At 35.5% G+C, this 14,935-nt stretch overlaps 1 protein-coding gene and 1 long non-coding RNA gene across 2 annotated transcripts; both read right to left on the bottom strand.

Moving 5' to 3' along the window:
- Positions 1–6,861: 6,861 nt before the first annotated feature.
- On the bottom strand, positions 6,862–12,209 carry LOC120295577 (disease resistance protein RUN1-like). Its single transcript, XM_039316822.1, has 3 exons — positions 11,514–12,209; positions 9,213–9,494; positions 6,862–8,136 (listed from the first exon to the last, which is right to left on the bottom strand). The coding sequence occupies exons 1-3, from the start codon at positions 12,207–12,209 to the stop codon at positions 6,862–6,864; spliced, it is 2,253 nt and encodes a 750-aa protein (XP_039172756.1).
- A 203-nt stretch (positions 12,210–12,412) lies between these two features.
- LOC120291942 lies at positions 12,413–13,863 on the bottom strand. Its single transcript, XR_005549745.1, has 3 exons — positions 13,743–13,863; positions 13,231–13,428; positions 12,413–13,124 (listed from the first exon to the last, which is right to left on the bottom strand). It is a non-coding gene; the product is annotated as an uncharacterized LOC120291942 (long non-coding RNA).
- Positions 13,864–14,935: the final 1,072 nt, after the last annotated feature.

The following is a 14,935-nucleotide window of genomic DNA, read 5'->3' as shown; positions in this document are numbered from 1 at the left end:
AATTATCAATTCTATTTCAAATCTACTTCGGGAACAAAAAATATAAATTTGTTCTCGAAAACAAAAATTTTACCAAACGCATTTATATTCCAAATCTACTCCCGAGAACAAAAGAACAGAAGCAATATTTGGCAAGTTGCCAAACAGGCCCCAAGCGAGAGAACAAAATGAGTCTAATGAGGACCTTGCTGAGCTCATAAAAACATCGAAGCGAGCATAGGCATGAGCGAGCAACAAAAGTGAGCCTAATACTACCCATGGGGTGATGAACGTATACATGGACACAAGTGCGATATCAAGGCAAATATCTTGACATAACATTAAGAAGCTCTCCGCCTAGTAAGGAAAAGTTCGAATTTGAAACAAGAGGCCGGCCTCATTGAGCATATATGTGTAGCATCAAAGATGCACCAATCATCACAACCGGCTCGAATGAACCGGCAAACTAGACTTTCAAGTTTGCAAGACCCGAAAGGGTGAGACAAACTTGTGAACCCCGACTTCAAACTCGGGCTTCATGCTCGGTTGCTCAATAAAGGAGCCAAAATAAATTGATAAATGAAGCGCAACTCCTACCTTGAATGAACAGTGAAGGCAAATGACCTCCTCTGCTCTTCTGATCTCACTCGCGATGCACTCACCTCAACTCACGGGTCTCTCTTTTTTTCACTCTAATATCTCAAAACGTGCTCTCTGGTTTCTTTTTTCCCCTCTCCTTTTGCCCAAGCGCACGGCACTTTGAGGAAGATGAAGTGCAATCCTTGCATAATTAATGCAATGGTGGATAACCTTCACATTTAGATCTAATCATAAAAAAAAAAATATATATATATATATATATATATATATATATATATATATTGACCTAAATATAACAATTGCTAAGTGATAAGAGCTATCTCTAATACGCATTCTAGTAAGGATGTTATTTATTGTTATTATGTGAATATATGGTCCTAAAACTAATGCCATGATCATTTCTTTAATATAAAAAAATAGAATCAACATTATTTTTTATCCTAAATTGATGATTGAATTAAATAATAAAATGGAAATATATTATGATAATATTACTTCTATGTATGCATATAGTTGAGAATTTTTTTATTTTATTACTAATTATTTAAAAAATGTAAATGTAAGGTTATTTGGTCACTAAACTCTAAACTTTAATGATTCTCTAATAATAATAAAAAGTCTACATTATTTAAATGTTTTAATTCCAATTTGAATAAGCATCATTTTAACAATTCTAGATTTGATAATATTCAACACTAAGTTAGTAGTTATGTGATCGAAGATGTATGTTTTGTTAATATATGTTTCTAAATTACATCATTCTCAAATTAAATCATAAAATCTTTTTGAAATCACATTATTTTAAGGAACAAGTGCATCAGAAGTTCTAAAACTTATCACGAGAATACAATTAAATCTTAAAACTTTGAAAAAATATAATCAAGAGCTAAAATTTATCATAAATGTGTAATGAAGACCTAAAATTCATTAAGCATTCTAATCAATTCTTTCCATTGATTGCACTTTTCGAAAGTTTTAGGACTTAATTGAATTTTTTGAAAATTTTAGTACTCAACTGCACTTTTACGATAAATTTTAGGACTTCTAATACACTTATCATTTATTTGAAATATACATTCCTATAAAAAAAAATATAGTGTAACATTGTAAATTAATATATAATTTCACCACTAAAACTTTCTTGTATTCACTTTCTACGAAAATCGTGAGCTAAAATAAACTTCCAAATGTATCTATATAAATATATATTGGTGGTTATGAATATCTTTGGGAAATTTGCATCATTTTTTTAAAGAAAGTTATTTAGTTTCATGGTCTTCATTCTTGAGCAAAACTTTTTCTTTTAATGTTAAAATAAGATCTTCAATATAATATCTTGTCAATGTAATTTATCCTTAATCAAATTAGTATGTTTGTTTTAAATAACGTAGATAAATGGAGCTTCTATCCATATTATTCAAAATAGTGGCGTTTAAATAAGCATCACTTTTCACATTTTTAAAGAAGCATAATTATTCCGACAGAAAAAACATTCACAAGCATACTTACGATTCTTTTCTTTTTTTTCTCGATTTGTAGACAGAAATTCCCCATAAATTAGTGTTATTTACTTTCTTATTGCACGAAAAGACATACATTTAAGAAATGGTATGCTAGGACCAGACACTCCTCTTTGCATTTTGAGTGGCGTACTTTCTAGATGACTCTTTTTACAATACAAATATCATTTTAACATTTCTTTCTTCACTCTTAGATTACACTTAACGGACAAGATAAATTCAAGAATTTATCATATCCTGCATTTGATACTTGCTCAAGATAAGATAAAATCGGGTATAAAGGGAATATAGACCAGATAAAATTATCTTATAAGGGAGGTAAGATAAAGGCAGATAGAATTTCCAATATTCATAATAAAAAAAAAAAAATTTCTCAAATAACAAATTTCTTAAATTAACAATTTAAATTATATTTCAATATAAATAATATTTGAATTATAATATAAGAAATTCAAAATAATCAAAAATAAAAAAAAATAATTTAATGTTATTTTTAGTTATATATTCAAATTTAATTATATCTTATAATATAAATTCAATATATAAATATATTTATTGCATAGTTAGGTGTTTTAGTATCTTAGGTACAATAGTACAATTTTCTATTTAATAAAATTTCAGTAGAGAATGATGGAAGGGGAAGAAAGAAATAAAAAATAAATTAATTAAAAAATAGAGGAAAATAAAAATAAAATAGACAAGAGTGTTGCAAGAGATTTTTACCATCTCCATTTGTAAAATTTGCGATTCATATAAGTGTTTCTACCAAAAAATATATGAAATATTATATAAATATCCAACTTTATTATTGCAATCACTAGATAATAAATATGATATAGCAAAATCCCCTATATTTTAATCATATCATATTCATTTCTATCATGATTAAAAATCCAAACAACCAAACATAGCCTTAGTGATATCAACCAATATTATCTACTTCTTCTATGTTTATATTAATAGGCACTTCATTTTGAAAGAGTAAGTCTAGTAGACACATTTCTTTGTAATTTTAAGTGACATAAAAGGTGTTTGTTTTCGAAAAAGTATATTTGTTGTTATTATTTTTTGGGCAATTCCTCTTCTTTCTCCAACTGAAGACATCACACGACCATAGCAAATTTCAATAGACTCAACTTGCATGTACAAAAAAATCCTACCATCTAGAAATTTCCTCTTTTTGGCTTCCAAAGAAAATGGAGAATTCCCTCTATTAACATGCAAGGCTCGTGTAATCTTTACCAGTGAAATTTAGAAATTTTTTTATTTTACATCCACCTTGAACAACCTTCCCTTATTTATTCTTAAAATTGAATGACTTTCCGCATATGACATAATTTAACTATTTATTAATATTCTTTAGTTACTTCCATTTGTCATTCCACTTCTTTATTTTCATTCATAACACATACTTCTTTCTGTTGACTTCTTTCGCTTTCCTTTCCTTGGTGACAACTTCCTTATATAACCTCTACTTCTCCATATTGGATGGACAGAATCCTTGGATTCCCTAATTTCAAGACCTAATAGTGGTAGAAATCTTGGGCTATGCAAATATCTTGTAATTTGTAAAGATTAATTAGAATGTAGATATACGATTTACTCAATCTGATTAGACTATCTTTTGCGGAGAAGCTTTAAAAGAAATAAGAAAAAAGAAAAGAACGCATGGATCAGAAGAAGAATGTAAAATGGTGAGTTGCATGAGCATGTCGTGGGCATCTCTCTTTAGTCACCAATTATTACAATAACCATTTGACACGTGTCCAGTTCATTTCTCAAACCTCTCTAATTCTTATAAAATGGTCAAATTTGAGAAAAATAGAGAAGAATAAGGAAGATCGAGATCTTGAGATCGTTGGAGAAAATTCTATTGATGTTTTGAAGCTGACAAAACTTATTTAAAGTTTATTCTGAAGTTTTCTAGACACGTGTCAAAGTCCGAAGACCGTCAAACTTTAGTATCAAAATCTGTCCTACATCGGAAGTCTCTGCCTACACTGGCCGAATTCCCGGACTAAACACCATGAAGAACGAAGACGGAATCAGGCTTAAGATTATCTTCATTCCTTCGGTTTATTACAAGATATATATGGCTTCCTAATTAAGAATAACACTTACGAGATTGGTTATCTTTATTGAAATCAATTTAGATACATCAAATCTTTTAGGAAGGTAAGTAATTTTGAAAAGAATCTACTTATGAAAACCAAGATTTTAATTGTATGGGCGAACGGCTTTCATCACAATATTCAAACGGCTCGAAGATCTCCTTGATTGATTTCGTCCAACTGGTTAATTGGAATAATTCCTTTAGAAAGTGCCAACAGTCGAGAAGGCATGAAGAAGTAATTAATGAAACTTTTCCAGTCATTCGATAGACAGTGCTTAAACTTGTACTCAAAAGAAAGAGACTTATAGTGTGACTTTGTGAGAGAGCAGTAGAAACTCTTCACTGTGAAGTTGAGATCACAATATTGTAAATTCTCTTTTGATTCATAATGAAAATCAGCCACAAAGCTATCAACATGGGAGAGTAGATGTACGCTTAATCTAAGCCGAACCACTATAAATTCTATTTTCTTATTCTCTTCCCTAAACTCATTTACTTTGTTTGTAGTTCTATTTAATTGTTAAGGTTCAAACTCATTCAAAATCTATTGTTCTTCAAACTTGGATTCAAAAGCAAAATATTTTACTACGTTTCGCAAAAAATTTTCTTCACACTTATTCACCCCCCTCTAGGTGTTCGTAGTAGCACTTTTAGAGATTGGTCTGCATAGCAGAGCTAAAAGTAATTTAAGCATTAAAAATCTAAGTAAAATACTTATGGCTTTATTAGTCCCGTCTATGCAAAATTTAAAACTTTTTTTTCCTAATATCTGATTTTAATCTGAAGATCTTCCCACATGACATATGTCATTTGGTTCATAATACACAAGGATCATTATTTCTACTAAGATATAAGTGGAGTACTGATAGATTGTTAGATGTTGCTACCCGTCATAAATTGAATAAACTCGCCAAAAGGATTCTCACAATTCCAGCATGACTCCAGTATATAACATTGCTCAAACTTGTAATGGTTCATAAGTTTCTTTGGAAAAAATATATGGTTCTCATCCGAGATTCTAAAATTCAGCTCTATTCACAGTTCCAACATCATGAAGACCAAGATCATTAGAAAATTAGAGAGCAGGAGACAAACTAGCATGCTGGAAAGTCAAAACAGAGCAGCACCAGAACAAAATCCTCATTGGCACAGCAAACATTAGAATGACTAACGAGCAGAAAATAAATCGCGTGGTGACAGCATTAACGCTGTGAATCTTGTTAGTATCGAGCTCACAGATTGACAATTCATAAAGAATTTAAGGGCGTGCATGGAAACGTTTCGGAACACTTCTGTACGGATTTTGTTCCCGAGAACAAAAAAAAAAGAACAGAAACGCGTTTAGTTGCGTTTCTGTTCTTTTTTTTTTTTGTTTTCGGAACAAAATAAGAACAAAAAAAGAAACAACAATTTGTTGTTTCTTTGTTCGAAAACAAAAATGAAGAAACGTTTCTTCTCTCTCTTCTTCTTCTCTTCTTCTTTTCTTCTTCTTTTTTTCTTCTTTTTTCTTTCGCGTCGCCGGCCTCGCCATGGCCGGCGGCCGGCCGTCGAGGCTCGGCCTCGCCGGATCGGGCAAGCCCAAGCTCGCCCGGCCAAGGCGGCGCGGGCGGGCCGAGCCTCGCATTGGCTGGGCGAGCTCGGCCTCACTTTGGATCAGGCGAGCTCGAGCTCGCCCAACCATGGCGAGGCTCGGCCTCGCCGGGCCGGCGACGCTCGGCCTCGCCGGATCTCGGCGAGGCCGAGCTCACCTGGCCAAGGCGGGCCGAGCCTCGCCCAACCACGGCGAGCCTCGCCGTGGCCAGCAAGGTTGCCGGCCCCGTCGGCGGTCGCCGGAGACCGGTGACCGGCCGAAAAAATAAAAAATAAAAAAGAAAGGAAAAAATGAAAAATAAAATAAAAATGTTTAAAAAATTAAAAGAAACAAAAAAGAATAAAATTTACCAAACGTGTTTCTATTCATTTTTTATTCCCGAACAAATTGTTCCAAACGCGTTCTTTTGTTCAAAAATTGTTCCGAGACGTAAACACTTTTTTGTTTCTATTCCCGGAACAAAAAATAATGAAACGTTACCATTCGCACCCTAAAGTGACAAAGAAACTATGAACTCACTCTTATAGGCTTGCATCCTATCAAATTCACACCCTCTGAAAGTAGCTTGAAGAACCTGAGGATTGCAGGGATTATTAAAGAGCGGTTGAACAAATTTGCCTCCAGAAGCTTTAATAATCCACACGCGAATCATTAAATTACCTTGAGCAGTCATATGAGAACATAAAAAGGAGAGACATACTGTTTAATCAATCCCAGAACCGAAAAATAAAATATATATAAAAAGAAGAAGAAATTCAAGCAATCAGGAAAAGCAAGCAAATTAATGTCATTGATGGATGTGTAGGACCTCAACCGTCCACGTTAAGAAACTGAGATGACTGGGGTCAAAGGAATTTTCTTAAAGAACTGCTTGTTCTTACAACGTCTTGTAATTTCCACCTTATCAACAATAAACCAGAATCCCTGGTATTACAAGAATGAAACAGAAGATAAAAGTTTAACACGCCATGTAATAAAACAAACATGTTAGCAGATGACCTGCAAGCAACCACAACCTTCAAATACAAAGCTTGCAAAATGATAATCAATCTAAAAGTCTAGTTCTCGGTATCTTTCCAAGAACCACAGGATTCGACATCATCAAGCCAAGACATATTAGGGCATTCCCGTACACGAAAGTTATAAAGAGATTGTACATCTTCCACGCCGGCAACTTCTGTTAACTCATAGCACTCTTCAAGATACAATTCAGATAAGTGCTTCAAGTTTGATAAATCCGTCACCGCTTTCAATTTTCCACAACGTGTAATTGAAAGCATCGATAGCCCAATGGGAAGCTTTGGAAGATATTCAAGCCCAGGGCAATCAGAAAGAGTGAGTTTCTTGAGAAGGGTCAGTTGGAAAAGATCGGGCAACGACGGACTCTGGCAAGTAATACGTAGAGCTTTTATGTTAGAGGGCAGCTCTGGTAGTTCTCGAAGCTTTTGGCAATATTGAACACTCAGGTTTTGGACAGAAGACAGCTTAGAAATGCTTTCTGGCAAGCCTATAATGCCGGACTTGCATAATTTAAGCTTGTTTAGCGAAACCAGTTCTCCCATATTGCTTGGTAGTCTTTCCAGATTTTTGCATCCCGAAGCCCTCAACTCTTGGAGGTTTGCCAATATTCCGATGCCACCAGGCAATTCTGTTATGTGAGTTCGACAAATGTCCAAGAACCTTAACTTCCGCAGATTCCCAATGCTTTTAGGTAATTCCGCAATTGCCGTCCTTGCTAAATGTAGTTTGGCCAATGATTCCAACTTTCCGATAGAATCGGGAATTTCTCTCAGCGAGGAGCATCCCCATAATAATAAGCATTGCAAAGATGCTAGATGGCCTATGGAGCTGGGTATGCAGGCTAAGGATGCACAATTAGAGGCATCAAGAGTCTTGAGCTTCTTCAAAGAACCAATGGATTTGGGTAAGGCTTCAATCCGTGTCCTAGATATGTCCAACAGAGTTAACGACACAAGAGAGCCCATGGATTCTGGAAGTTGAGCTAGTCGTCTACAAGATGAGGCACTTAGTTTCTCCAGCTTCATCAAGCAACCACTCGAAATAGGAATCTCTTGTATATTAGTATGATCTAAGATAAGCTCACTCAATTCTTCCATTCTACCTACTCCAACCGGTAGCTCCTCCAGTCTCTCACAATTCCTGACATTCAAGGAGACGAGGGTCTTGATGTCACCAATAGAAGGATGAATCTCTTCCAAATTGGAACATCCTTCAAACAAAAAAATCTCCAAGCTTTTGAAAGCAGACAAGTCAGGAGTTTTTCTCATAGATCCACAATTCAAGAGGTTGAGAACTTTGAGCTTGGTTGCCATCTGAAAAAATAAATAAATAAATAAAAAAAAAAAAGACAAAAGAAATATATATATATATATATATATAGAGAGAGAGAGAGAGAGAGAGAGAGAGAGAGAGAGAGAGAGAGAGAGAGAGGAAATTTCAATGAGATTGGACTGCTTTTCCAATACTCCTCATTCTTTTTTGAACATTTTAAAATTCCAAAAAAAATACCAATGTACCACTACTCCTTTAATTTAAACTTTTTAAAACACTACATAAATGTTTCATAGCTCAATTTCCATGCTATCATTGCTATAATACTCTACTACATCACTTTTGTTTTATTTAAACATTCCTTAGTAGCGTTTGGCTACGTCACCAACATAGAAATAATTTTTGAGCATATCTATTGCAAAAGAATGTTGGGGAGCAGTAGGCATATCTTCCAATTTGGCTAAAATAAATATCCACTGGCTAGCACTCACAAAACTAACATATAATTCGCCCTAACGAAAACCATTATGAAGCAATGCACTTATTTTCAAGTATTAGTTTTCACTTTTGTTTCTAAAATAATCAATTCTGTATATAACCATTCATATTGTATTTCATGTCAAAAACAGTTTGAAGTGTTTCTTTGAACATACCAAACAATACCTAAATAATTGTAACTTTTCATTTTTAGTCAAAGAAGATTGACTTAGATACGTAACAAGAATTGCTAAAATGACATACATTAGGAGAGATTCACTTAGAAGCCATAAACCATTCAAATTAAAAAAACCTTAAGATAAGCACAAATATTGTAAATTTTTTTTTTATAGATTTTGATCAATACAGTTAAAACAAGTGAAACTTTTTTTTTTCAGTATGTCTTGCGTTAAGCATGACTGTTTGTTCAGATATTATTAATTCAAGCTATTAAGGACACATGCTTATTGTATATTTAAATGCCTACAAATTCCTGTTACATTTAGGGAAAAATTCCTAATATGAGGAAGGATATTATACCTCTCGAGAAAAAAAGAAAGGAGAAAAGGAGAACCTGGTGAGATCAGACCTTCAACAACACGTGATTATCCACAAGAAATATACCTTCTCTACATCTTACCTTGAGTAAATCCCATCCTCTCCAGTCCTCCGAAATCTCACTCCACGACAGATCAAACACGACTAATTTCTTCGGATAAAAGTTGGCCGCTGTGAATTCCAAGGGACAATTCTTCCATTGAAGCCATCTTAATTGAGGAAGCACGTTGAGGAAATCTCCAATGAGATTCACACTATTCACTTGAAGGAACCTCAAATTGGTCAATTCTTTAAATTGTTCGCCACTGTAGCTTTCTGTATCATCATGTATGTTCAGACAAAGGCCCTCAATCTTACTAGTGCCCTGCAATTAGAAAACATTGTGTAATGTAAGTTTTGAATGATAAGATGACACCAACTGCATTTAAGAAAAGTTGGACTAATTTCAATTTGTTGAGATACTATAATAGTGTAGGCTTCTCACTTTCAACCTCCTGAAATGCACGTTGTGCTTGAAAAATATATATCTAATTTATGTAAGAAGGTGAAGCTCGCAAGGGAGTTTCTGAACTTCTCTTCCACCGATAACCATCGCAATTTGCACCTTTTGATTTCCCAGAATCTACATCCTTTCAAGATTACAATAGAGGCCTCTCTTTATGCACACACCATATCAAATATATCTCACAAAATTCATGCCCTTTATATGTGAAACAACACACCCCTAACTCATAGTCTCTATATGTGAAACAACATCACTCTTACAGCCCAAATGCAACCATCAAACTTCCCATCGAAACATGTATCAAAATGAAAAAGAGAAAATCCTAATTGTAGAAATCCCCTCCTTTTTTGGTGTACCTAGTCTGCAATTCTCAATAGTAAAATGAAAACGAGAATGTAATCCATAAATGTACATATGTGTTTTACATCCATTTCTTATCATGTGTATCTTGAATAAATTTTTTCATTCTTTATGGAACAAAATTTGGTCATATATCAAATGTGATATCGATGATTTTTACTCCTCTTATCAACAGACATTTGATGCTATCTTTTCATTGTCGTGTTGATTTTGTCACAGTCAAATCTAAATTTTTTTATCAATTTGCTGATAAATTAATGAGATCTCGTTTACGCACAGATTGGACATGAAGAGTGATCAAATTAGGTTACGAAGGAAATCAAGCCTTTTACATTTTTCTTTCGTTGCAATAAAATATTTTAGGAACTCAAATTCATTTTTTCTTTTAGGTGGTAAATTGTCCATTGACCACAAATCATAAGAGTCATAATATGGATTCGCTTGGTGGTTCGAATTTTTCCGTCAAATGCATCTTGTATAATTATTGTATTTTGGTCAATGACTTCATAGACATCCTTTTACAGTTGACACAATAGCCTATTTTTGACATCTAAATGTTATCAAGGGATTAATAGCAAAATTTTACATCATCACAAAAATAGTAAAATAAAAGTTGGCAAATTCATAGAAAGAAATTTATCCCTGATTGTGAAGAGCCTATAGAATGAAATGAACATTTAGAGGGTTATATTACACAGTTGCGCATATATCATAAACAAATACAAAAGACATCAACAAATTGATGTTGTTAACTGAGGCTTGACAACAAAGGACTTGATTGCACAATCTGTGAAAGATAAAGGGCTACATTGAGCTAAAAATATAAGGGGCGCAACTTGAAAAATTCAGAACCATGATAGCTAATGGTCACAAATGAACAGAGATCTCATTGATTATAGAAAACAACTCACGAGAGAAGTTAATAATTGGTAAAAGGAAAAAGAAAGAAAAGACCTCACACGAAATCAAAAGAAGAATCCAAACATCAAACATGTGCATCATGCAGATACGTGGAACAGGGCCCCAACAATTTATAGATGTCATGTTTTCTCTGAAAGTGCTCTGTCAATCATCATCATGTCCCATAATCAGGCAAGAATGGCAATTAAATGAAGGAGCTTTTTTGTTGGTAAAAGCGGCAAGTTTTGGAGATTCAGGACTGACGATAATTTTATCTCAAACAAGAGTGAGAAGATGGTCTCCTATTCAATGACTAAGACAGGTAGAGAAAATGCTTACCTTGTTGTGAAGCACGTCGATTGCTTCCTTATAATCCCATAATCTGCTACGGTCTTGAGGCTCCTTTTGATTTTCTTGACAAACAATTTCCCTTCCAAAATCTCTCAATTGATCATGCATCATTAGGTTGCCGTCTTTATCAAATTCAACTAGGGACATAAGATATAACACTTCAACCCCATTCTTTGGGAAAAAATCACAGGCATCCCACATGTAAGTTGGATTTTGTTTAGATGATCCAATAAAAAAACATGCAATGTCCAAAAATATCTGTTGCACCTTATGATCTAATGCTTCATAACTTATCTTAAAAGTCTCTTGGACTTTCTTATCAGGCACTTTCTTTAATTTCTTCCATGTATCTTCCCATACTTCTTTTCGCATATTATGTAAGAATGAACCAATCACTTCAAGAGCTAATGGATGCCCCCCGGCAGTAGATACGACATCACGAGAGAGAATCCAATAATCACTTTGAGGAAAATCCTTCCGAAATGCATGTCTACTAAATAAAATCAATGATTGAGTTAGAGACAACTCGTTGACTTGGTACGTGTAGCCTACACCAGTCTCATCAATAATGCTCTTGTTTCTAGTTGTGACAATGACTATACTTCCTGCTTGAAACCAACTACCATCTCCGGCCAAAGCATTCAACTGATTCTTGTCATCAATATCATCAAGAAGAATAAGGACTTTCTTACTTGTAAATCGAGATTTGATGACACCAATTCCGTTGTCAACATTAGACACATGATATGGACTTCTTAGTATATCAGAAATGAGCTGCTCTTGTAGGCATTTAATACCCTTGTGACGAGATGCTTCTCGAATATTTGCCACAAAGCTCAGAAACTGAAAATGACGGGAGAGTTTGTTGTATAACACCTTTGCAAGAGTTGTCTTACCAATGCCACCGAGTCCATAAATTCCAATAATCCTTGTATCATTGAATTTAGCATCTATCAAGCTCATTACCTGTTCCACACGATCATCAATTCCCACCAACTGTTGGGGAATATTTAGCAGAAAATATCTTTTCAACTCACTCGCAACTTTACTCACGACAATTGTAACCAATTCTCCTTCACGCCTGTCAAATAACAATGAGTTTTAGTATAGAATGGCAATATTAATATTCTTTTTCAAGTAAGATCTAGTTATGAGAAACTAAATGAAGTTTTGGTGGAGAATAATGTACCCATCATTAACTTTGTCCGATTCCCATCCTTTCAAGTAACTGACTTCTTCAAGCGCTTCTTCCCATTCCTTCACAACCACTTCATCCAAATTCTCTTTATGTTCATTGATAGCAGCTCCAAAACTCCCTGTAAGATGTCGTAACTTCGAGGGTTCCACTTTGTAAAATATGGGTAACACTAATTGCTCTTCGCTTTTCTTGCACTTCAACATCTGAGCCAGCTCACGAAGGCACCATTTGCTGGAAGCGTAGTTCTCTGAGATAATCGGGATGGAGATCTTAGACTGCGTAATACTGCAGAGAATCTCCTGACCAATCTCCTCACCAACGGGGAGCTCATTGTTGTCTCTGAACACACAAATTCCTGCATTCAAAAGGCCAATATAGAGATGATCGGTGAAGCCTTTGCGAGTGTCTTCCCCTCTAAAGCTCAAGAATACTTCGTAGTTATTTCCTTTTGGCTTTTTGGTTCCGCATTCACAATCACCAACATGTGGAGAGGTCGATGAGGAAGACGCCCCATACATCGGATCTTCTGGATGAGTGGGTTCTCTTCTTTTCATCTCAAGAGAATTGTACTAATACAAAGGCAATAAGAGAGATTGATCGAGCAGAGCCTCCAAAGAAAGAGGAATATGAAATCCCAGACCTGGGAACTGCAGAAATGTCTCTCAAAACTCAATTCGGAGCTACATTTGAACAAAAATAAAAACTCCCATACAACTCATCAGAAGAAAATGGAGCAATCTGAACAGGAAACAGAGAAGAGAAGAGGAGCAGGGAGTCATTGATTACCGAAGGAGTGCTCAAACAAGAGAATCCACCCACTGCAGTGCTCTCCACCGATTCTCACCCTTCTTCAACGATGGATTACCAACACACAACGCTCTCTACCGTGCGTGCTCGAACGATGCTGAGTTCTTGCCGTCAAACGGTCCAAGACCCTTCATGCTAAGCAAACCACTGCGACGCATACTGCAGGGACGGCAATTACTGCACAAATAATTTCCGCGGCATTAGTCAGAAGAAGCGCAGAACCTACGCAAGGGGCTCTGATCGAAAGCGAGCACGACTTTGACTTGACTTTGCTTTTCCCGTTAATAAGAAAACAGAAAACAAAACCAACAGAGCTTCCTTTAAGAGTACTCTGCAATTTGCAGAAGCTCGCGATAATTTCGTCCTGAAGAAACAGAGCCCCGATCCGGGGCTTGAGATCGGTCGTGGAAGCAGAGATGGCGATGCATGGAAGCCATATCAGACGGAACAAAACGGACAAAACACCCAGGATTTGAAGCCAGAAAACTCACCGTCCACATGGGTACAGCGCCGGCGCTACAGCGTCGCGAGCGCCGTGATTTTTCAGGGGAATATCACCGACGGACTCGCCGGCGAACGTTCCAGGGAGACTAGGAGACGGTCAACTTTACTTCAGCGCACGAACCGAGGGAAAGCTTCACTATGGAATCCGATGGCTTGCCTTTTGATAAGCTTTCTCGCAGATCATGATGAAGCCAGGACGGGATGTGGACTCTCTTCATCTGGCCCAATGTCAAGAAATTTCAGGTAATCCCACTCTCTAATAGAGGCCAACTAATTAGCAGATTAGTTTGTAAAAGCCCGTCAACTCGAGGCTAGTGTAAAAAATTTTTGGAGCCCATTTGGGAAATGCTCGCATTTTCAAGTAACCTCCGAGGGCTTTAGATCAAGGCAAATGGAAAGCAGCATCGAGAAGCAGCTTTCTCAACATGCAAATCGCCTTTTTTTATGGTATCTATTATGTTCAGGAAAATTATCTGAAAAATCCTAGGCCTATTGCGCTATTATCAATTGAGTCATAAACTTTTTTGATTTTGTCAATTGAATCTTAAACATTTTTGTCAATTGAGTCAATTCGGTTAATTTTTAGGAAATTATAAACATGGATGGCCAATGTCGATGTGTATATTTTTAATAATATTCTAATAATTTCTTTAATTTTTTAAGGTTATTTTCTTTTTTTCCCTTTGCTTTTTTCAATTTTTGGAGTTAGTGCCGGCGACCCTCACTAGCCATAAGTGAGGCCCAATCGACCCTTGTTGGCTCTAGGCGAGGGCTGCGACTCTCGTTGGCCTCCAGCGAGGGACGGCAAGCCCTCACTTGGCCAAATTTAGTGAGGTGTTGCGCCCCTCACCGATTTTGGGCAAGAGCTCGTGCACCCTTGCTTTGGCCGACGATGGCTAGCCAACCTTAACTCTAAAACTGAGAAAAAACAAACAAACAAACAAACCAACAAAAACAAAAAAAGGAAAAAAATCATAAAAAATTTCAAAATGTTACTAAAAATGTTTACATCAACGCCAACCGTGTCATATAAGACGGTTGATATCCATATTAGCATATTCTTGCCAAAATTAGTTGAATAGACTCAATTGAAAAAAGATAAATAGGTTTAGGACTCAATTAGTAAAATTAAAATGTTTATGACAAAATTAGTAAAAAAGTAATAGATTTAGGACTTTTA

This window comes from Eucalyptus grandis, chromosome 1 (assembly GCF_016545825.1).
Source record: "Eucalyptus grandis isolate ANBG69807.140 chromosome 1, ASM1654582v1, whole genome shotgun sequence".
NCBI lineage: Eukaryota > Viridiplantae > Streptophyta > Magnoliopsida > Myrtales > Myrtaceae > Eucalyptus > Eucalyptus grandis.
The sequence above is the reverse complement of the archived record's forward strand: the minus strand, read 5'-3'. Positions and strand labels throughout refer to the sequence as shown.

Excerpts from the sequence above, each read along its gene's own strand:
- LOC120295577 (XM_039316822.1), bottom strand. The coding sequence starts at position 12,209 with ATGAGCTTGATAGATGCTAAATTCAATGATACAAGGATTATTGGAATT. Across the intron at positions 9,495-11,513 it reads ATGAAGCATTAGATCATAAG|GGCACTAGTAAGATTGAGGG; the intron begins GTGCAACAGATA and ends TTCTAATTGCAG. Across the intron at positions 8,137-9,212 it reads GAGGATGGGATTTACTCAAG|ATGGCAACCAAGCTCAAAGT; the intron begins GTAAGATGTAGA and ends TTATTTTTTCAG.